The 24,384-nt window shown below is 35.3% G+C and overlaps 1 protein-coding gene across 1 annotated transcript in view; it reads left to right on the forward strand.

The window, feature by feature from the left end:
• Positions 1-1,385: 1,385 nt before the first annotated feature.
• Positions 1,386-24,384, forward strand: part of EYS (eyes shut homolog) — a gene marked incomplete at its 5' end in the record, with an annotated part of 718,160 nt that continues 695,161 nt past the window's right edge. Inside the window, 2 exons of the mRNA XM_082756672.1 lie at positions 1,386-1,515; positions 16,480-16,584. Coding sequence (XP_082612798.1) covers positions 1,386-1,515; positions 16,480-16,584 — 235 coding nt within the window. The remainder of the gene's footprint in view (positions 1,516-16,479; positions 16,585-24,384) is intronic.

Here is a 24,384-nt window from a genome sequence, read left to right on the forward strand (position 1 = left end):
CGTGGTATTTAGCTGCCAGCCGGGTTAAACCACGACAGTGTTCAAGAAAAAAATCATAGAATAACTTAGAGATAAAATGATAATATAAATCAAACATGTTGTATAATTTAGTATCTTATACAAATGCTGGAGGTACAAATAAATACAGTCAGATGCTAATATCCAAAGCCTACAGAACTCTACTTATGTCATTATATGTTAAATTTGAGAAAAACACACAATATAATCCACTTAGTACATATTACTGTTATATGTACAAGATATCAATGTAAAAGGTAACTATTAATCGTTAATGCTATTAATTAGCAGAAAATGTATTAAAATTAAAGACCTGATTAGTTTAGATTTTGCTTCATAAAAAAAAATAAATAAATCTCTTTTTCTTGAAAAATAGACATATTACCAAAAAATACAGATTTTAGATAATGACAGTTACTAGTATATTTATTTTAAAGTATTTTGGCCCTTCTTTGTAGACTTTCCATTTATGATATTATGTGTTAATGTTATTTGTAAATATACATTTAGAATTTGACGTAGATCGTTATAGATTATGTTTCTAAAATATGTATTGAGTTTTGTGATCCTATCACCACTAAAGATCAGTCTGGATTATAAAAAATAAATGAATGATTCTTAGATATTGTAATCTTCAATAAATGATATCTTAATCTACAGTAAGAATTTACATTATTAAGAGGACTAGAACACTCTGTTTAATAGTTTAATAGGTTTAATTAATGCAAACTGTTTGTATTAATGTATGTGTGTATATTGCTACGTGTTGAGCAAACAATAACAGAACAAAGCCTCATTGTGCAACATTAGTCTGTAGCAGCGCACTGTTTTGAGCTACTGCCACTATTTTGGGCATGATTAGCTTTATACATCAGTCACTTTGTTTCATATGACTGTAAGATTCAGTTTTGAAATTATTTTCTAATCTGATATCACACCGATTCTATTTCAATATTATAATTGGAAGTTTGATTTTAAAAGCTATACAGCTGCTATTTTGTCCCATCTAAATTCATACGATTTTGATTATTGCACAGTTCCATTTAATTAATTTAGTTCCAAGCAGTCTATGTGAAACAAAGTTACCTGGTGACTAATTAAATGTAAAGAATGAAGACTAAAAAAGAATCCAATTCATTTGTGAGTAATTAAAAGTAAAAATATTGTTAACCATGTTAGACATTATTGACCTATACACAGCTATCAGAGACTGCCTTTTTTAATTTTCTCTTTTTAACAACAGGTGCATATGTCCCCTTGGTTACACTGGCACTTTCTGTGAACTTGATATAGATGACTGCATTGGAAACCAGTGCTCTGAGTATGGTTTCTGCCAGGACCACTTGCATAATTACAGCTGTAACTGTATGCCTGGATATGAAGGACCCTTCTGTGAAGTAGAAATTAATCAATGTTCAAGTTCACCTTGCAAAAATGGAGCTACCTGTGTGAATTTAATTGATCACTTTTCATGCCATTGTGCTGAAGGGTTCAAAGGTAAGTTTTCACTGTTGAAGTGCCTTGTACTACAAATGTGCCTGTCCAACTCTATCTCAGCAATGTTTATAAGACCTTTTTATAAGAACTATGTGTATACATGTGTATACGTGAAAGTATATATGATTTGACAGAGTATTAACTGAATTAGTATGGAAATTCTTACATTGTATCTCCTAACTGTTCTTCTGCTGACCCTTCTTCTACTAACTGTACAATTCTGAACATGAATTTTGATGCTTTTGGCAATAAAAAATGATCAAGTTCCAAAACACAATTTCAATCGTGTTTGTTTAGTTTCCCTATTAGGCAGTTTTAGGTATTGCGGTTTCAGTCATAAACAGGATGTCAGAATCTCGTGATGGAATGAATGTTTTGGTACAGGAAACAGGAAAGTATAAGGAGTAATGAGATCAGCAGTACCATTCTCTACATGTATAAACAGCTTTATTGGACTTAGTTGCTCAGACTCTCTCAGCAAAGATAGATGAGTATTTTAGAGCATCTACTTGTCTTAGACATCAGTCCTAGAATGCAAGTCTGTAGATTTCTGCACTGTGTTTGATCAGCATAAAGCTGATAATGTGATTCCTTTTTGTACTAATTTTCCACTTTGTGTGAACACTCTGATACTCAGACTTTGTGTGAAAGACAGAAGCTCATCTTCAATTCATGTTTCTCAGTGACACTAAAATGTTGCTTTTCCATTTAATCTGTATGATCAAGCACAAATAGTAATGCACTGAATGTTTCTATATATTTATTGATAATGTGTGGTATAATATCACTGGTGGTGATATAAATAGATAATATAATATACATAGTGCCATCTGTACCAACTGATAATGAATGTTTTTCATCATTAATTTACAATTTACTCTTCCAATTTACTCAGGGTTCTTGCTCTAGTTCAGGGAGACATTTACAGCACACATAATATATTTGTAAGTTCCAGTTAAACCATTGGGCTAATACATCTATTTAGATCTTTTTGGGTCAGTGCTGAAGTGCTGAACCATTAAGCAATTGCAAATTCAGTGCTAATTTCTCATAATAAATCCTGGCTAGCTAAGCTCACTTTTAACATTTCTGCACTAATATTTATAATTTCAAATATGTTTATATTCATTTGTACACATATGCATATACATATATTTATGCAATTGATAAACATTTATGGATTTGTTGTCCCCAATTTGAGCATGTATTTTTTTTGGTCATTTGAATACACCTTTAATAATATATGGTATTTCCTCTCTTTCCTCTTTTATTTATAAGTAGGCAACTCTGAACAGTATTAATTTTTCCACTCAGAGCTCATCATTTGCACCCTTTCATTAACCTGTTGCTTTCTGTCATGAGCTATTCATGCAAATTATAATGCATCATTATTGTGCTTTTTTGCTACTACTGTTGACTATATGGAACATTTATCAGTTGCAGCAAGTTTAGACTAGACTCTAGTCCGAAATAAAGTATCCATATATGCATCTGAGGTAGGGCTAAAAGAAATAAATTAAAAAAGAAAAAAAATCAAAAATTATAGTTAAAAAAAAAAAAAAACAGGAGGTGACCTAAATTCCATAAAGATAAACACAGGCCAGTTAAATGTCTGCAAGAAAAGAGGAAAAGTATTTGGCTTCTTTGAACAAAATCTATCCTAATATATATTCATTACACTGATGAAATTTCAGTTCTGATTTGGTGCTTTGCTGGTCTTCATGTGGGGACTTCAAAAACTGATATCTGCTGGAGGGACAATATAGCAGGGAATACATGAACTAGTATGTTTCTAAAGTTCATCAATGACAACTCTCTGACCCAAGTAACAGAGGAACCAGCAAGGACAAGTGCTTTGCCTGACTTCACACAAACAAGGATGGACTTGTTAGAGATCTAAAGGCTAAAGGCAGTATTCATGCAGTGACAGTGAGAAGGCAAAGTTCAAAATCCTTAGACAGGAGAGGAGGTAAAAAGCAAGATCACCAAACTGGATTTGAGAACAGACTTTGGCCCTTTCAAGAATGTGCCTGAATGAGTCCCATGGGATAGGCAAGGATTACCTCCTCCAAGCTCAAAATCAGTCTATCTGAACGAGCAGGAAGTCAAGCAAAGATGCAAACAGGCCTGCATGAATGAAGAAGGAGCTCCTGGTAAAACTCAGGCATAAAAATGAAATACACAGAAGCTAGAAGCAAGGACAGGTAACTTGGGAGGAATATAGACACTGTCAGAACACAGAGAGATGCAGTTACATGTATGTTATATTTCAGCCCTGGCAGGCAGCTAAGTACCACAAAGCTGCTTGCACACTTCCCAGGTGAGATGGAGGAAAGAATCAGAAAGGTAAAAGTATGAGAACTCAAGGGTTGAGATAATGACAGTTCACTAGGTAAAGCAAAAACCACTCACACAAACAAAGCAAAACACAGAATTAATTCATTACTTCCCATCTGTAGGCAGATGTTCAGCCACTTCCAGGAGAGCAGGGCTCATCACACATAACAGTTTGTTGGGAAGATAAATGCCATCACTCTAAACATCCCCCTCTTCCTCCTCCATCATCCCAGTTTTATTGATAAGCATGATGTCATGTAGTATGCAATATCCCTAAGGTCAGTCTGGCCAGCTGTCCTGGCTGTGTCCACTCTCAAGTTCTTGTGCACTTCAAGGCCACCCTGAATAATCTTTGAACAGTTGTAGTGATTGTAAGAGGTGCCTGAGAACTGGAGGAAAGAAGTGGAATTAAGTCTATCTGGAGACCAGCAATTCATGATGTAGACAACGCTGGCTCCAGTCCTGCTTCACATTTCCTTTAATGACATGGGTTATGGGACAGAATGTACCCTCAACACATTTGCTGATGACACGAAACTAGAAAGAATGTCTGACACAGCAGAGGAAGTCTGCAAGAGCAGTCTGCCATTCAGAGGAACCTCAACAGGCTGGAGGAATGGTCTGATGGGAACCGCAAGGAGTTCAGCAAGGGTAGTTGCAAAGTCCTTCACCTGAGGGTGAATAACCCCAGGTACTAGTATATGTTGGGGGCTACCCAGCTGGAAAGCCTCTATGCAGAAAAGGGCCTGGGATTCTAGTGGACACCAAACTGGCCAGGAGTAAATCTTGTGGCAAAGAAGGCTAACAATATCCTGTATGGCCCTAGAAAGAGTGCTGCCAGCAGGTTGAGGGAGGTGATTTTTCTCCTCTACTCAGCTCTGGTGAGATATATCTGGAGTTCTGGGTACACTTATGGGCTCCCCAGTACAAGAGAGACATAGACATACTGGAGAGAGTCTTGTGAAGGAACAGATGAAGTTCATTGAGGAACTGAAGCACATCTCATATGAGGAAAGGCTTAGAGAACTGGGACTGTTCAGCCTAGAGAAGAGAAAGCTCACAGAAAATCTCAACAATTTATATAAATACCTGAAAAGGAGGTTGCAACGAGTCTGGATCCAGACTCTTTCCAGTGGTGTTCACTGGAAATGGCACAAACTGGAACACAAGAAGTTCCATCTAAACATCAGGAAACACTGTGAGAGTGATGGAGCACTGCAGCAGATTGCCCAGAGAGGTCATGGAATCTCCCTTCTCAGAGATCATCAAAAGCCATCCACACATGGTCTTGGGCAACCTACTTCAAGTGACCCTGTTCGAGCAGAGGGATCAGAGTAGATAATTTTGAGAGATCCCTTCTAACCTCTGCTATTCTGTGCTTATGTGAGCATGAGCACTTATATAGATGACATCTTACTGGAAAGTACTTTTTTCTTATTTTACCACTCAGAGAGGTATTATATGATAGTATTCCAAGAGAAGCAAATTCAAAGTCAAGAGAATTTTCACAATACTATTAATGTAGTGCAGCTCATTATCATATGTACTGAACATAATTTTTTTTCATAGAGTATAAAGCAAAAACAATTAATAAAAGACTAGAAATTTATAAAAATGTTATCACTACTCTAGTATTTCTATGTTCATATTTTGTCTAAGGTTTTATGATCCTGTGATTTTTTATATTATAGAACAGATTTGAAGTTCAGTCATAACTGCATGTTATGAATCAGTGAAGAGTATCTCAGCATGATGTTAGAAAGACACATTTTGGTTTTGTTATGCTATGTAATTCAACCTTTTTACATATCCACATGTGCTTCAATTTCTTCATAAGTCTTAAATTCAATTTCAGAGGAAATATCAAAGGCAGCAGTAGATAAATTTAAGAGTAAAACCAAAGTCATTCCTGCTCAGGACTCTGTAAATCTCTGAGAACTATTATACTATGTGTACCAGGATTCACAAGTTTGAAAACAAGCCATGAGTACCCAGCCACCAACTTGTTTTTTCTGCTGTTAATAAATGAATCCCTGGGTACTCTTTGATATAGAATTAGAGTCCGTTTTTATTTCAGAACCAAATTTTACATAGACAACTCATAGCTGTCTCCTCTGCCTAAATTATCATTTTAGTCTGATGTCTATCAGTATTTCACAAATGTTTTACATTCTATTATGTAGGGTCTCCTTAGGCACTGTAAAGGGATTTATCAATATGAACAGCTTGCACACTCTTATTTGACAAAAAGAAGCTTATAAAAAATCCAAGACTTGGGCATCTGCATATTAAAAATCAATATATTGTTTTATATAATATGTATAAATTGTATTTATGTATAATATATAATATTTTTAGCATCGTACAGCACATTCTTCCCTTTTGAACTGTTAACTGTACTTGTGATGGAGACTTTAATATGGAGACATTTTTTTGGTGTCTCCACTACCAGCAAGAGAATTCGGCCTGTGCCAGACTTGGCAGCTTGCAGTATGACCTGTAAAAATTTAGTAGTTTTATGAAAACCTTTATTCCATCATTTTGGTCATGTGAAAATACTCTATATTGCTTTGCTGTGATTCAGTGTATCAAACAAACATAATTCTATTCACTTGAGAAGTCATTGTCAGACTCTCTTCTTCCATATCTTCATTTTATTCCATATAACAAAATCAGTGCTCAGCATCAAATGGTTCTAGCTTTCATGATTAATGACTTGGATTTCTAAGCAAATACTGCTGTGCTTCATTCCGGCTTAATAGAAGCTCTTCTTGGAAGTATTTGTTAAAAGGTTGCCTTTATTCAAACATACCCTTCATTAAAAGTCTTGTTTGTTCGGGTACTTACAAAAATGGGAAGACAGCTGCCGAGAATTCTAAGTAGATGAGAAATATTGCCTCTTGAGGTTTTGTATCTATACAACATTGATTGCTGTATAGTTAAGATGTGTGGTTTTTGTTGTTGTTTTTCTTGTTGTTTTGTTTTGTTCTGAAATTATGCTGTAACTCACATAGCAAGATATTAATCCATCATTGCTCTATACATATGCAAGCAGTGAATAACAAAATTCACACTCATCACCAATGTTGGTCTTCCAGTAGCTTTTTAAGTTACACATTAATATGTTCTATATATGCTGCATTTCAGTTTTCTCTCTCTTTTTTTTTTTTTTGTCCAAAATGGGAAAATAACATACCTTTTTAATATCATTGTATTACTTTAAATTTCTGTACTTTGCTTTTTTATCTATTATGCCACAGCTACATCAGAAGAATCCACCTAACATTTAGAGTCTATTAGAGGAAGCATTTAAGTGTTTGTACTTTCAGTAAGCTATTCATTGTTCTTAAATGTTATTAAATAGTTTTACATTTCTGTGGTAGAAATGAACAATATATCTTTGATGCTATTCTTAAAGACAGATCTTGAAAGGAAAAACACAAGGTTGTGTGAAAACTTATCCTTTTCAATACAAGTGAATTTAGCTGCTTTAAAAAATAATGTCTAGAACAGCTGATGGACACACTAATATAATGAAGATTGACTATGTTATATCAAGGAGCAGCAAGTACAAGGCTGCTTCATGCGGGTAGCAATGAATAGGGCTGAAAACAAACCCAAGTGTAGGCACTGCCCTCACTAAGCAGAGCACAGTCCTGCAGCATCTAAGCAGAGCAGGCTGAGACCTGCTAACCTGTTGCCCTCAAGAGCCCTAGGCACTGAAAGCAATTGACCAGGCCCAGGGCCAGGGGTCCCAGTTAGAAACAGCAGGAGGCAGGCCTAGAGACAAGGCCAGAGACGAGGCTGCAATGTACATACAAAGGATCCTGTCAGTTGAGGTCCATTTTTGAGACAGGGCCTTAGGCAGTACTATAAACAGGCACATCTACAGCATAGCTCAGGCTAGAGCTGAGTGCCTAGGGCTGAGCTGAAATGGGGCTTGTTGGACAATGGGCAGGGTATTTGGGAAGGTCCCAGATGGGGCTGCTCAGGACAATTACATTCTACTAGTGTTCTCAGGGGCATGATATGCCTTAGCAGGTCCACATGCAATTATGAAATTATGAAAACTATACAGACCCACAGTTTGTATAGCTACCCATTGTATCAAATTCATAGCTGTTTTCTGAGACAATTTTAAAATGAAACAAACAAACAAAACAAACAAACAAACAAAAAAAGTTTGTCTTTGAGATTTTCAGAGAATTCTGATGCATCTGATTCTTTTTAGTGCTGGATTTGTTTTCTGCTAATTCTTTAAGAAAACTACCTCACAGATTAGATAGGATTTTGATTTTTAGTTTTCATTAAAGGATAGCCTACAGGCACATAAGTAGTAGTCATCATGGACTGCAAAAATACTTGTAATACTTGCTAATTTTAGAGTTGTTGCTATTTTTGCTAACTTTTCTTAAAAACATACAAGTCATAGAACTGTATAGCTAGAAGACACATCAACATGTAACTTCCTTCATCTCTGTTAGTATATATGCCATTCTGATAGCTCTTAATGAAATTCATTGTAATATTATGGCTATTATTAAAAAGCTTTTATTAACATTAAAATGGACACAGAGAAAGCCTTTATAAAGATCTTCATAAATAGAAAGATATTTCTCAGTCCCCTCTTTTTGATTTCAAACCAGTCCATTGCCTTCATACTGTCTTCAATGATATTCCCTAAATTTCTAGTTTTATGGATTTTCCATCTGTAGGAAAAGAAAGAAGAATTTCCAAAGTAATTCAAAACTCAGAATAAAATACTATAAGCTTGCTATGTAGCTTTTATCTGAATCACTGAATACGCTTTCTCCACTGCATATATAGGAAACTTAAGACATTATGGGATTACTTCCAGTGCTTTCAGATCTAAGCATTAGATATCATTTCTGTTGTCTTAGCAGCCTAAGAGATCCTCATAGGTCAGATATGACTCGAGGTGCACATGAGACTCCTGCCCTCTTTAGTAATATCTGAAAGCCAAGATACTCTCTAGCATTAATGTAATACCAGATACCTATGTTTAATTTACTAATACCCATCCTACTGTTCCTAATTCAGTAAAATTAAATTGATTCTGGATACAAACAATTAGGTGAAATACTTTTATGAAAAAATATTTACAAAGCATTGTCACATGCACAGATAATGTCCCTGTTATTTTAATGGCTATTTTATTAACTAGATCAGACTGGCTGTGTGCTGTGCAACCAATCTTCCTGTGCTCTCTGCCAAGCTGTCTTGTGAAAAGATACAGGAGCCCAGGAGCTCCAGCAAATTCTTAACTAATCTGTGTAGCATGTGAAGTCAAGCTCATATATTTTGCTATTCACCACATACTCTACACAGAGATTTGCTCTGACCTACTAACCAAATTGAAATGCAGACCTAAAATGAAAACTCTTTAATAACAATATCAATATTGTTCCTCATATGAGTTTCTTACAGTACCAGGATGCAAAAAGGGCATGAGGACCTTTTAAAGGCCTGTAAGATTAGCAGGTACTGATCTGGAATGAAACTACTTACCTGTGGTTGGCAGCTGCCAGTTGGCAGGTTTAAATGGTGCTTTTGTGTAGCAGGACAAAGGTACCTAGATACTAGATACTACTCTTATGAGATAGAGATGTCTCCTTAGTTAGTCCATTCTTTGGCAAAGTGACCTATATAATGTATTGAAAATGTTTCTGCTGCACTAAGGAATGCAAATGGATTCACGTTTCTGTTCACCATTTCCAGTGAATGAAATTTTTCCATTCCAAGGAAAATATTAGACTGATACTTGACAAAGAAGGTCACCTAGCAAGTAAGGATGAGGAAAAATCATTTAATGCCTTTTTTTTTTTTTTTACCACTTTTTAAAATTCATGGTAGATTTTGGGTTGCCTTGTCCTCAGAGTTGGACACCCATGACAGAGGGAGCAGCAACTTTCCAGTTGTGGGCAACACAATTGTAAGACACCAGCTGTATCAGTTAAATATTCATAAGATCATGGGACCTGAAGGGATTCACACCAGAGTATGAGGGAGTTAACAGATGTTATAGCTGGTCTCCTTTCCATAATATGTCTTGGGAGTCTGGGCAGGTCCCTGCTGACTGGAATTGAGCCAATGCAATAATACTCTACAAAAAGGGCTAGAGATAAGACCCAGGAAACTACAGACCTGTTAGTTTAACCCTAATACATGGAACTATTATAGATAAGATTATCTAGATGCTACTGAAACGCATTTAAAGAACAAAGCAATTGTCATACATAGTCAACATGGCTTCATAAAGGTAAACGCTTGCCTTAGTAATTTCATCTCCTTCTATGATAAGGTCACATGCATGGTGGATGAGGGGAAGTCAGTGGATGTAATCATTCTGGATTTCGGTATGGCCTTTGATACCATCAGTCACAGCATCCTTCTGGACACATTGCCCAAATGGGTGTTGAACCGCTTCACAGTGCACTGGGTGATGGACTCATGCCAGAGCTCAAATGGCCAATCTCTGGCTGGAAGATGGTCACTGGCAGTGTTCCCCCAGACTCTGTCCTAGGGCCAGTCTAGTTCAATATTTCTGTCAATGTTCAACGTTCAACATTTTGATCTGGAGGCAGGAGTGGAATGCATCCTCAGCAAGTTCAATGACAATACTAAACTGGGAGGTGCTGTTAATTTCCTGGAGGGATGAGAGGCCTTGCAGAGGGATCTAGATAGATTGGAACAGTGGGTGATGATCAATGGCATGAAATACAACAAAGGCAAATTATGGGTTCTACATCTGGGATGGAGTAATGCCAGACACAGGTACAGACAGGGAGATGAGTGGCTAGAGAATTGTTCGACAGAAAGGGAGGTGCTGGTTGACAGTAATTTCAACATGAGCCAGCAGCGTTCCCTGACAGCCAAGAGGGTAAACTGCATTTTGGGATGCATTAAACACAGCATAGCCAGCCTGTCAAAAGAGGGGATTCTCTCACTGTATTTAGCCTTGGTGCTGCCTCCCCTTGAATAATGTGTGCAGTTTTAGAGTCTACCATATAGAAAGGTACTTTCTATATGTTTCTATAAGTTAAGGTACTTGAATGCATCCAGGGGAGGGCAAGAAGGCTGATAAAAGGGCTGGAAGGCACGTTGTATGAGGAGAGGTTAAGAAGAGTGAGTTGGGAGAAATCTAGTTGGGAGAAAAGGAGGCTAAGGAGCGACCTTACTGCTATCTACAGTTTATCCTCAGGATAAGGATAAGGACATGCTGATCTCTTCTTTCTGGTAACCAATGATAGGATGCACTGGACTGGCACAAAGCTGCACCAGGAAAGCTTCAGACTGGATAGTCAGAAAAAATTATTTGTTTTAAGAATGGTCAAACACTGGAACAGGTTTCCTAGTTAGGCAGTTGATGCCCCATGTCTATCAGTGTTAAATAGGCATTTGGTAATGTCCTTAATAATATGCATTAACTTTTCATTAGCCAGGCAGTTGTGATTGCAACCTGCAAATATATTGTTAGCTTTTATGGCTACTAGTTGGACTGAAAAAAAAAAACAAGCATTTTTTTTCAGTAGTGCTTTATTAGGATTACATTAAGCAGAATTTTAAAACATTTGCTTTTCATCTGATCTGGGAATAGAAATATGCAGTTTATGTCCTGAAGTAATGTTTCCCCAATTTAAGGGTTAATAGTTTTTAATACTAATACTAATACTAATACTAATAATAGTAAACTTAGACAATTTTTTTTGTGTTCACTCTCTCCATCTTTTCATTGTCAAAATTTATATTCCATTATGCCTATAAAACAAAATTTGGTATGAACCTTATGCAAATGAAGTGTGGCATTTCGATATTTTTGCATGAATTAAGCCTGAAAGACATTAAAAGTAGCAGTGGCAATTTATAAAATGGATGACATTAAAATACAGATACTTATACATAACATCTATTATATTAAAAAAATAAGCTTTCTAATCATTCCTGGTTTTACTCTAATGCATGAATATTTAATTTGAGAATATGTAATTAAGCTTACTTTGAAATTAAAAAAAAAAAAAGTATAGTTTTGCAGATATTCTAAAAAATGTCAAAACAGTTAAAATCATTCATTTAAAGTGTGAAGTTAGGCTCTTTTGTCATCAGAAATAAAATAAAGTTTGAACTACTGAAAGGTGCAGACTTTCAGTGTTGTAATCTTACAGAGTTGCCTGTACTTCAGAGTAAAGGAATATTCAATGAGACTTCATCCATTATATTTTGAAATGGAGTATTCCTTTGTTTTCTTACGTCTATTTACCTGAGAACTTATGAATGTTTTCATTTGCTGAAATAGTATGATTTCTTTAAACACTACATTAGTAATCCTGATAGACTATGTGTCTGCCAAATTTCTAAGCATGCATCCGCTGAAGGTCCTAAACGCATATCTCTTAGCAAGTCTTCTGTTCTGCGGAATAATCAGTCACTTCTGCAACATCAGTGTGCCTGTAGAAAGCTGTTAAGCGTCAGGCCATGAAACTCATGTGTTATTAGAGTAACAGAGTTTCCTAGGCAGCTCTAATTATTTGTTATGTATTTTAAGAACACTGCAATTTTATACATGATAAAACACACTATAAAGTAAAGGGAAACAGAATCAGTTTATGATGAGTTTTAACATTATGCTTGTATTTCAGAATTTGATTACATGAACCCTGTGAATTGCTTAGGAATTCAGACCCAAAGCTATGATTTATTAAATAACTAATTAAATATTGTGTTATACTACTAATTATGTTTGGATTTGTTATATTAATGTTAACCTTAAAAGTCTAAACCCAGAAAATATTTATATGAACATACTATGATGTTGAAAGTAATTTGTAGCCAATTAGTTATTCTTACTGTATGTTCAAATAAGGTTTTCCATTTCAAATGTGTAGTTGAGATTATCTGCATACTAAATAATAATAATAATAATAATAATAATAATAATAATAATAAAATAAAAATAAAAATAAATGGATGCACTGTATGCATCTAGCCTTTCTACCTTTCTTCCTGTCTTGCATACTCAGAAAATATCACACATTAACTCCGTAAATTCTTTTCTTCTCTCTGAAACATTTTAAAAAGTACTGTCCAAATACTGCCCTCCTATTCTGAAGGCATAAATTCTTATATTTCCATTGCAACTGTATGCGAGAAGGACATGTCTTTTGTTGGGTGCAACTACCAGCTTAGTGCCACTCTTTGTTAGGACACATAACTACAAGAGATAATTATTATCTACAAAAACAAAATGGAATTATTTTCATTTTCATTACACAATCATTTATTTGATTGGCAGAAATTGCACTAACACATGAAGTTTTTTCCAAGGTTTAACATCATTCACGTATAATAATAATAAAATAAATGCTGTTTCTGTAGCCTTTTCTGAGGTGTACAGAATAATACAATGGCACTTTTAACTTTTAGATAGAAAATACTGAACTATTTAATGTGTTAAGAGTATTTTCAACTGGAATATTTCAGAAAATTAAATCATTTTCTATATCATTCTGCAAGTACTGTTAGCTAGCACAAACTGTAAATCAGTCAGTGGTTTTTGTAAATATTTTTGTCAGTTATGAGAAACGTATTCTCAAAGCTTGATAACTGAGACGAGGCTGAGTGGCATGTAATTGCTTCTTTGTCAACTGAAGTAATTTAGCTGTAATAACAGCCTCCAGGCGTAAAATCAACACCATTGCTATCAGAGCAGGGACTTTTTTTCCTAATTCCCTTGTTCTTTTAAATGCAGAATGGAATTCACACACATTTAACATTGCCACAGATAAATAAAAGCAAAATACCTGAAACCAAGTTGTTTTTCAGCAGTGTTGAAAATGTACAGCAGGTGTACTTCTACTGTATAGTATTAGTCTGGACATTTACATTTGGGATCAATCATCTAAATTGGGACTAAATATTTTAATCTATGGAGTGTTGCAGTATAGATTAATACATTAAGAAAAAATGTATTTATAAAGTCTTAAAAGAATGGGAGTTAATAGTGTGATATTTGAAATTAAAATCAGTTTCTGATAACACTAGTGGGAATTTCTTAGATATGGACTATAACCAATATTTATTTTATTTTTTCCAAATGAAGGCAAAAAATAAATCCCCTTTTTCTGCTTCCTTTCTCATATTGCTTAAATCACTATGCTTCTGGTTAGACTTCAGTAGGAGGCTTTGAATCCTTTCTCACTGTTTCTACATACAATTAGATTTTGTCACTGCTCCTCAAAACAGCTAAAGCTCCAATGTTCATCTCATGTCCCAAACTTCTCGAGCCTTCATTATTTCATCATCCTCTCAGGAATCCCCAGATGTGTCATTTCATATATTTCAGTCAAAACATGGCCAGAGAATTAACCTTTTGGTCTGTTCATCTGGTTGTCTTTTTACTTTTGAATTCCTCAAAGGCTTCACCTTGTGCAATGCAGACTATTTTTTGTTAGTTTTTGGAAATACTGCACAGTTCACTGCTGCCCTTTCTGTCTTTGTTCTTTTCTACTATCCTATCAGGACTGCCTACTATCTATTTCCCAGTATCCTATCAGGACTGCCAGACTAAATGGTACCAATTTATGGTACTTTTATAAAACTGTTGTGACTGTCTCTGCTTAGTGTCCATTTCATCCCCTAGGAAGTATTTTCTTGAGGCTGAATACAGGATTTTCTATATAGCATTAGATAACATCATTTAGGGTGCCGAATTTCACTGTAAATTCTCAGTTGAAAAGTATAGAAGTATAGGCTAGTTAGAAGCCTAAATGAAGTTGACTCATCCCACACTAAATTTCATATCTCAAAAAGAAAATAAAAAAACAAAGTTAACAACAGTCCACAATTTGGAAGAAATTGTAGTTGTGTCTGGTACAGCCATGTCTTCAAATTATTGTACCATACAGATCACAAAGATACCTTTGCTGCCTTCGATTCAAGAGGCAATTCCCTTAGAATTGCATTTGTTTTATTTTAGACTTTATCCATTAGAAGTATACCACAACTTAAAGGACATGAAAGAATCTGTTTCAGGTAGTTTTTCTTGTACATATTGCAGCTTAGCCATGGCTTGTAAACATGTTATTTACTCCTAGAAGAAACTCTGTGCTACTCTCCATTTATCTGTGCATAAGAAGAGAGCCAATGCATCTCCATTTATCTCCCTCCAAAGAGACCTACCATATTCTGGGACGTAGCTGTGAGAATAGGTCTGAACTAGAAAACATAAGGAAAGCAAAATATTGGAATTAGATCAGAAAGGTTGCATATAGTGCTATTTCTTTCTCAACACTTCAAACAAAATTTACAAATATAAAAAGAAATCTAAAAACATCTATATTTTGGCCACTTCCAAATGTCTATATTCCTGACAGGTGGCACAGCACATTAAGCAACATTCAGCAACTGCTGCTATCAAGCAGGTAGCTCTTTAGTTTACTGAGTTATTTGGACTCTCCTTGGTCTCTACATGTGTCTCCACTTTTTCCTCCAGGTATCTTAAAATCATATGAACAATGTAGAACATGGGTAGACATGAGAAAATAAAATAAAAGAAAAAAAGAAAAAAAGAAAAGCACTCATAGAAGTTACTCTGCCAATCATTTTAAGCATGGAACAGAACCTTATTGCTACTATGGGCTTCCCTGATGAAGGCCTATTTCTGGTAGATATGGTAGGTACTTCTAGTGACAAAATAAAGGTTTTTCAGATCTGACTATCTTGATACATATGATTGCATGAGAAGGCATTTATGTGTGCTGAGGATAAGAGACCAAATATTTTCCTCAGTGCAAAGAATTCAGGGCAATTTCAGGATTCTTTTTTTTTTTTTTCATACTTTTCTTTGAGGTTCACCAAAAGCCGCACATGCTTTATACACTGCTGACCTATGATAAGCACTGCACTTATGATTTTCCTCCATATTCACGTGGATGGAAGTACCTATTCCTGTTACAAATCAAAGCAACCCCTGCTGTAACAAATCTACATTTAATTACACTTCCCACCTTAGCTCTTAATTATTTCTTTAAGTAATATCTGTATTTTGCTTCATTATATATTCTTTAGTGACTTGATTATCCTCTTCTGTTGTATTCATGGAAAGGTATATTTAGTATCACAGTAGTGGCAACATTCTGTGGAACATAAGCTGAACTCTACTGTTACACATAACTCTGTGAATTAGTGTTGGCCTGCTTTTCATGTTCTATGATACTCTGCCATTCTTTTTCAAAGAAGACAGTGAGTGAAATGAAAGAAAACGATTGACACAACTGAAAAATAAATAAATAAATAAATAAATGCCTGAATACAGTAATTTTGTATAACAGGAAAGCCCTCCAGGATTGCATGTATCCTCTCTAGGAAAGCTCTCTATTTTCTCGATTGTCATGCTTCCAATATTGCCTGTCAAAATGGACTCTTGTAACAAATGAAGTAGAAAAATTCATGACATAAAGGATGTCTACCAGTGTCCCTGTGTGCTCTACTAAGTGTGCCTTGGCCAGTGAGGTCAACATTCTGATAGTCCTTTTCCATTAATAATATGTCCCTACAATTTGAACAGATCTGCATGTTAATTGATTTATTTATTTTAATATAAAATTTCAGGAGAAACATGTTCTGTTCACATGAATGAGTGTCTAGATGGACACTGTTGGAATGGAGGAACCTGTGAAGAGGATATAAATGGATTCAAATGCAATTGCCCCCTTGGTAAGCATTTGAAATTTTTTACACAATTGTTAATTTGGTTTAGTGTGTAGGTACCACATTTATATCTTGTGTGCTATGAAATGTCATATGGCAAAAGCACCTTGCTTGCATTTTGAAAGGTACAGAGGTAGTTATTTAGACTAAGGAAAATGAAAATTACGTCAGTCAGTGTCAATGGCAATTTGTCTACAACCAATTTTCATAGAATCATGGAATGGTTTGTGTTGGAAGGGCCCTTAAAGATCAACATTAAATTCCAACCCAACTGCCATGCTAAGGGACATCTCCCACTAGACCAGCTTGCTTAAAGCCCCATCCAACCTGACATTGGGAGGTGGACAGCCATTTTTAATGAGTAAGTGATTGCTTGGATTTAAAAAAATACCTGTATTTTGTAAAAAGCCACTGAAATATTGTAATATATCATTAAAGAAATATGACAGAACTGGAGATTTCTAATAGTTTAGTATCTGGTTATATAATTGACCTTATAGCAACACATTTCTTGATGAAATTGTAAGTTTTAGGCAGCAAAAAAATGTTAAATTTTACAAACATTCAAAATCCCTGTCTTTGGGATTCAATTCTACTGGCTGCATTACTCACACCTAAAAGAATCAAGAAACACTCTAAAGTATGCATGAGCTCAATCAGGTTGCCTGAGTATGTGCATTTTGTATCACATGAGGTGCCCTTACATATCCAAGACACTGTATGAGGCTGGCAGATAATGGTGTGTGCTATAAAGGACTTATAAGATAAATCAGGCCAGGCAGCAACACAGTGAAAAAAGACACAACAAAATAAAGGAAGAAAGAAATATGATGTTGAAGATTTTTCTTTGCCAATTATATATACACTGTATAATTTGTGATTTTGCATGCTATTATATGCACATTAAGAAAACGTAGAAGGGTGGGGGTTGGGGGTGCAGGGTAGAGATTCGTGAGATAAGAAATCCTTTGGTCAGGATCAAACAGCCTTTCTTCAGTTTTTAAAAGCACAGTGGGCAAAGGAGTCTGGAGGAGAGTTAATTCTGGTAAATTCATTGGTATTTATTGGTAAATACCAAAAAAAAATTACTGATAAACTCTGAATAGGTTATGACATGTGCATTTACAGACACTGTTTCTGTGGAAAACAAGGTCAGAAAACCTGTTTTTATACAAGCTTGGTCTGAGAGGACTTACAGTAGTACTAAGGTGCTTATAAGAAAAACTGGTAGCTATCAGTAAACCCTGGAAATGTCAGAACACTGAAACACAAGTCTCCAACCACCCCTCATAAGCAAAACAATTGTTTGTAAAAGCACTTTAATATACTTAATATCAAAAGATCCTTAAAGGCTTTGAGTAGTATCCTGTTGAGTTTGAAAATGGAGACAACACTGAGTTATATCTTCAAACACAAGACTATGCTTTCATATTTGTTGCTGAATTAGGTCTGTAGCTAAAAATTAGCAAGAACATTATGTCCTTTGTTCTGAGATAGAGACACATTTAATATACTGCTTTGCTATCCCACGTTTAGTCCCTATTGGTGTTTGTTAACACTCTTGTGTATGGATCCAAAAGGAGATTACTTTTCACATGGCAGAATATGTCATTGATAGAAAAGCAAATTATTGTGACATTCTCTCAGCAGATCATTTGTGCCTATTCATTTAAAGGTGTCAGTCATTGTATACAGGCTTTATCCAATAAATTTTTATTATTATTCTTGGTGTGTGCATACATGGTTTGAGTGTCTGTACCTATTCATTCCTTTTTGCTGTGCCTCTGAGGTTAATACAGGGATTTATTATGAACAATCAGGTTTATGTAATGGACATACATACAATACAAACTATGAGTTTCAACCTAATGACTCTACTAAAATGCTGTGAATAGCAGTGATTCTTCATCATTATCAAAGGATCAAGTAACTCCTAGTGAATCAGAGATGATCTGTTTAAATGGTCAGTTATTTTTTGAAAAGAATGAAGATTTTCTGTACTAGCATTCGCAGCTACATTATTAACATTATGGGAACTTGAATTAGAGTTGGAAAAAAAAATGTTTAGTGACATGCACACCTAACAATTAGCTGAAAAGATGTTTTAATATAAATACAGATATATATACCCTTTGTGCCCTTGGGTAAATTAATTAATATCCCCAGTTCATATTCTTCAGTTGAAGCTGTAGATAAATAAATGCAATCATCTCACAAAGATATTGCAATGATTAAATAGATAATGTCTGCAAATTGCCTGAAAATAAAAGTCACTATGTTATTGGATATTTTTACTGTTGGCTTGGTCCTAATAAGAACATCACTTCATAAAAACAAAACAAAACAAAACAAAAACAAAAACAAAACAAAACAAACAAACAAAAAAAAAAAAACTAACTAATCCTTAAGTGAAAAATGACAACTTATGCTTCCATACTTTCAGTAAAATCTAGTGTCATATTGAATGTATGAAAATACGTAGGTTTTGCTCATGAGAGGATCAGAACTGGACATAGTGCCCTAGGTGTGGCCTCCCCAATAGAATAGTAAGACATTGAAAATTTGAATACAGTTTTGGAAAATAATTTGTTTAGGTATATCAAATACTTTGGTAGATGTAAAGTATTATTGCCATTAATTACTTAAGCTTGTTAAAATTTGCTTTAGATTTTTAGGGATCAGATTCTGACCCTTTTATGGAAAACAGCTGCTGTTACTGAAAAATAAAATTTTAATATTTTTACTGAATTCTTATTTTCTGATTCACACTTCATATATTAAGTCTTCAGAAAATATTCTATCTGAACTATGAGTAAGAGTGTCCTCTAAATACAAGGAAACTAGATTATCTTTGACAATTTTGCTACTGTTAGCTGGACCTTAGTATTAATCCCTCTGATGGCTCAAGAGATTAGCCTAGCTTGAACTCACTGATGCACTAACAACCTCTGTACTCACAACAGTAACATAAATACCAAAGTACTAAATTAATTAATAGTAGTTCATACTATTGTCTTTTATGAAATCATGTTTCAACCCTGACACAAAAGTAGAAAATCATATTTCTCCACTCTTTTCTCAAAAAAAAAAAAAAAAAAAAAAAAAATCCTTTGAGGATTCACGTTTTTAAAAGAAAGGGTGTATGTTCCCTTATGTTCCCTTCAGTTATACAAATTTGACTTCCCTCCCTTAATATAAGAAGTAATAATTAAGTACAAAACAAGAGAAAAGTTTGCACACCAGTTTTCAGACCTGTTCTGTCTCAGATGAAATCAGGAAAACTCTCTTGTAAGTCCGAGTATGTGAGAGAAACAAAAACAACAACAACAACAACAAAAACTATTTTTTGCAACAAAGAGAACACCACTATGGAAATTGTTCATCTATAACAGTTGAAAATAATAATGGTCTGAGGGCTAAAGCAATGAACCGTGATGTAAGAAATCTACTGCAAATTCTTTGTTGTTCCAGAGCAAATTTTTACACAATATATTTTAACTCCTCAAGTTTGTCAAAATATTGGTTTGCTAATATAAGCTGCAGAATGATGTTGATGGCAAAAAGTGTTGAGTGGAAGTTTCTGATCTCTGGCTTCTGTTCATCCAAACCCAAATTCTCACTGCAACCTTCACGTGAATCCTTGGTACCAGTTTAGGTATGCCATCTGCCACCAGACTATTATCCAGATCTACCGTAAACACTTCTTGTTCCTACACAGTCATGTAAAATGACTGAAAATGACTTATGTTCATTGTTTTAGTTTACGAACTTACATAGTTTTTCTGTCCTTGAGAAGCAGGATTGCTCTCCCTTGCTAAGAAGACTGAAGAACTCTGTGTATTTAGCACATCTAAAGTATACACATTTAATTTGCACGTACTGATTTTATGGAAATATACCTTATTCTTTATTAGTTTCTGCCAGGTGTTTCATTGTCTTAACATGTTGAAGTTAATACTGATAAAGTTATTGTTTTTATATGACAAATCTCTTTTCAGCAGCTTTAAAAAAATATTTATTAAAATTCCCTGCTGTACATCTGAGATATTTCTTAGAAATTACTTATTACTCCAGCTTGCTTAAGATGCTGTCACTACTGTGAATTTCTTTACTGTATGTATATATATATATATATGTATATATATATATATCATGTTGACTTCATCCTGTTAAAGGGCTGCTGAGGGTATAAAGAATACACCCTCTGAATGTCAGCTGCCTGTCTATACTAACTCATTTCTAACAGAGTAGCTTCTGGAAAAGCAGGTAAGTCTTATATCTCTACCTCCCACTCAATATATGAATCACTATGGACAGACTGTGCACACTGGCACTGTGCAACAGGCATATGAGTTTCTTGTGCATAGGCAAATTTCCAGTCTTCATGGAATGTGGCTCATGAATTTAAAACATGTAACTAGACACATAATTGAAAAAGCTAAAATTTTAGTGACGAGAAATTGAAGCACGCCAGATTCACTGCTTATGTTTTAGATACCCAGGCCAGAGAGATTTAGAAGTCTGGATTGTGCAAAGCCTATTGGGTGGAAGTGGGAAGGTGTTGGCAGTGGAGAGACTGCATGGGTAGCCTCTGTGAGGAGAGGCCGGGGCTGCCCCATGCCAGCCTCAGCCGGTACCAGCTGGCTCCAATTGCCCCACCTCAGGGCCCATCTGGGCCTGGCAGCCAAGATGGTGGTGCCTCTGGGAGATGAGTTTAATAGGAAAGGGGGGAAAATAGAAGAAAGAAGAAAAAGAAAAAATAGAGTAAGAAACAGCTCTGCCAACATCAAGGTCAGAAGAAGGAAATGAGAAAGTGCTCCAGATGCCAGAACAGAGATTCCCCTGCAGCCCATGGAGAGACCAGTGGTGGAGCAGATATCCACACTGCAACCCATGCAGCCCTATACCAGAGCAGGATGATATTTCTTGACAGATCTGTGGCCCATGCTACAGCAGATTACTGACAGGGTTTGCAGCACATGGAGAGGAGCCCGTATACAAGCAGTCTTTTCCTGAAGCACTGTAGCCCATGTGAAAGACCCATGGAGCAGTTGAAGCTGTTTTTGAAGAGCTGTGGCTATGGAGAGGACCCATGCTGGAGTAGGTTTACTACTGTAGCCTGTAGTAAAGACTCATGTTAGAGCAGGGATAAAGTGTGATGAGGGATAAGTGGCAAAGAGGATCTGTTTTGGCCCCATTTCTACAGTGCCCCATTTCCACTCCCCCTGTTCTGTGGGGTAGACGAATCAGGAATGAACGGGTGAAGTCAAGCCTGAGATAAAGGGGGAGGATGGGGAGATGTGCTGGAGTTTTTGTCTTCATTTTTCACTATTCTGCTCTATTTTATTTGTCGACAAATTAAATTAATCTTCCCCCAGTAAAGTCCGTTTTGCTAACAATGGTAATTGGTAAGTGATCTCCCTGTCTTTCTCTTGACCCTAAGTTTTTATATCAATAATGTCGTGTTGAGGGGATGGGAGGTGAGGGTGAGATAGTGGCTGGATGGGGATCTGGCAGCTTGCCAAGGTCAACCACCACACATACACAAGCACCAGTCTTGGAAATCAGCAGATTTAATAGGAAGAAAAGAAAAATAGGATTCTTTATCGTCATAACCTCCTCAAGTATGTCTTCCTCTGTATTTTATTGTCATGTTACTTCATTGTATATGCTATTTCTTTTAATGCAACTCAGTCTTCAGGTTTGTTATTTTGGTCATTTTGACAATTATATTTCATTGAAACACTATTACTTTATTGCCTTTGTGTTTGTTTTATGTTCATTGCTTCAGGTTGTCTTCTGAAGATGTGTCAGTGTTGCCCTTCCCATTCTTTTCCCAATGGTACTTACCACTTCTTGTGTTTGATGATAATTAATATTTAGAAACTTATTTGTGGGAGGTATGCTAACACTGACTAATTAAACTTCTGTTTCTTGCACTAAGGCTAGTTAGCAAGCTTTTTTTACTTTTAATTTCTTTATTATCCTAGTATTGGTGTTCCTTTTCTGATTAACTCGGCACTTACATGTTTGCTTGTTTAAATTTTAAACCTCCTTTCTTTTTACTTTTATAAATGAGTTCTGTTAATTAGCCATTTTAGTTCACATCACATTTATGTAGAATAAAGTAATTTAAGCATTTCAAAATTTGGGGGACTGTTTATGCATGTTTTCTTTTTCCTTCATTTAACTCCTGGCAAAATAGTCTAGAATGCCATGATAGCCTTTTATGGAGAGAGTGACTACTCTTTTACTCATTTTTCTCTTTTAATCTTTCAAATGACTGAGTGTGGGAGTAAAATGGAAGTTTTCATTTTTATATGTTTCAGTATAGATGAATATGCCATTAGTCATTGCCTTGAATCTGAAAGGTTCTTAACATAGCATTTTGTTTTGAGATATATAAAATCATGAATGACTTGAGGAAGATTAATTTATTAAAAGAACATAAAGACTAAGCAGCAACTAAATAAAACTGTAGCAACAAAAAGATATCTAACCCAGCTGTTTCCATGACAACATTCTTCCTGGAGTTTCAAAAACCATTTTTGCATTACTCCCATGCTACTCATCACTTTCATTATATGTTATTTCAATTGATATATATTTCTATTTTATCCATATAGAAAATATTTCTTTACATGTACTATAATGGTGTTTGTGAGACCTGATTTATATTAGGAGCAATTATACAATGTGCTTTAGGTATGTGTGTGTTTTTGCAGTAGCAAGATAGGCACTCATCTGAGAAAGTTCAGTAGTTTCCATTTTGTTTTGTTTTGCTTTGCTTTCTTTTGTTTTTAGGTGCAATTGCCATTGCTGTAAACAAAATAATCAGAAAATGATTGGATATATTAATATTGCTTTCCCTAGAAATTTCCCAAGTAATTGCAGAGGCAAGAAGAATACAGGTAGGATGAACAGAGCTTAAGGTGAGAAATCTTAGGTTTAGGAAACTGAAGTGATTTTCTCTGTGACTAGTAACACTGGAGTAAAAGTGGATAGTCCTTAGTCTTAGTCTGTTGTCCTTCTTACATCTTTATAACTGACTTTTGGAGATTGGATTTTTGATTCACAGTTTTCTACTCTGTTTTTCTCATCACACCTTTCAGCTTTCAAAAACGTTCTTCTACTTTAGTAAAGCACAACTTTATATAGATCCTGACTAAATCTTAAAATGACAAGTGGCAACTTGTGTCTGTAGTATAACTAAATGTGAATCCTCAGAGAAATAACATGAAGGAATTTATGTGCAAGAGGACTATAAGAGCTATTTGACAATGAAAATAAGTTGTAATAAAGCACCATTAAAAAGTTCAATAAAATTGAACCTCAGTATGAATCCAGATTTAGTAAGCAGTCAACAAAGTCATATACCCAGGCCAAACACAACCAAGAATGACGTAGACCAGATTCATGCCATTCACTTTAATGACAATAAAACAATGCTGATGGAATTGGCAATAAAATAAAGACTATCGATGACTAATTTGGCAAACTTGTTTCTTAAGAAAAGAGCAGCTGCAAAACACACTGGGATTTCCTACAGTGTTGTGCTCCCAAACTAGAGGCACCATTACCTTAGTTATGGTAATTATGGTCTACTTCAGTTATTATCTATATGGTTATGTTGGTATCTCTGTACAAGGTTAATTCATTTTTTCACAAATATTTTTGCTTTGAAAAGTTGAAAATGTGCCAGTTGTGTTGCCTGTCCTTCATTATGTATTTTCTTAGATAGTTTGTACATCTTAGAAAACCTGTTAATCTGTACACCATCTATGAGGTATATTTTTCTTCAGTTAC

This window comes from Aythya marila (assembly GCF_965140915.1).
Source record: "Aythya marila genome assembly, chromosome: 3".
NCBI lineage: Eukaryota > Metazoa > Chordata > Aves > Anseriformes > Anatidae > Aythya > Aythya marila.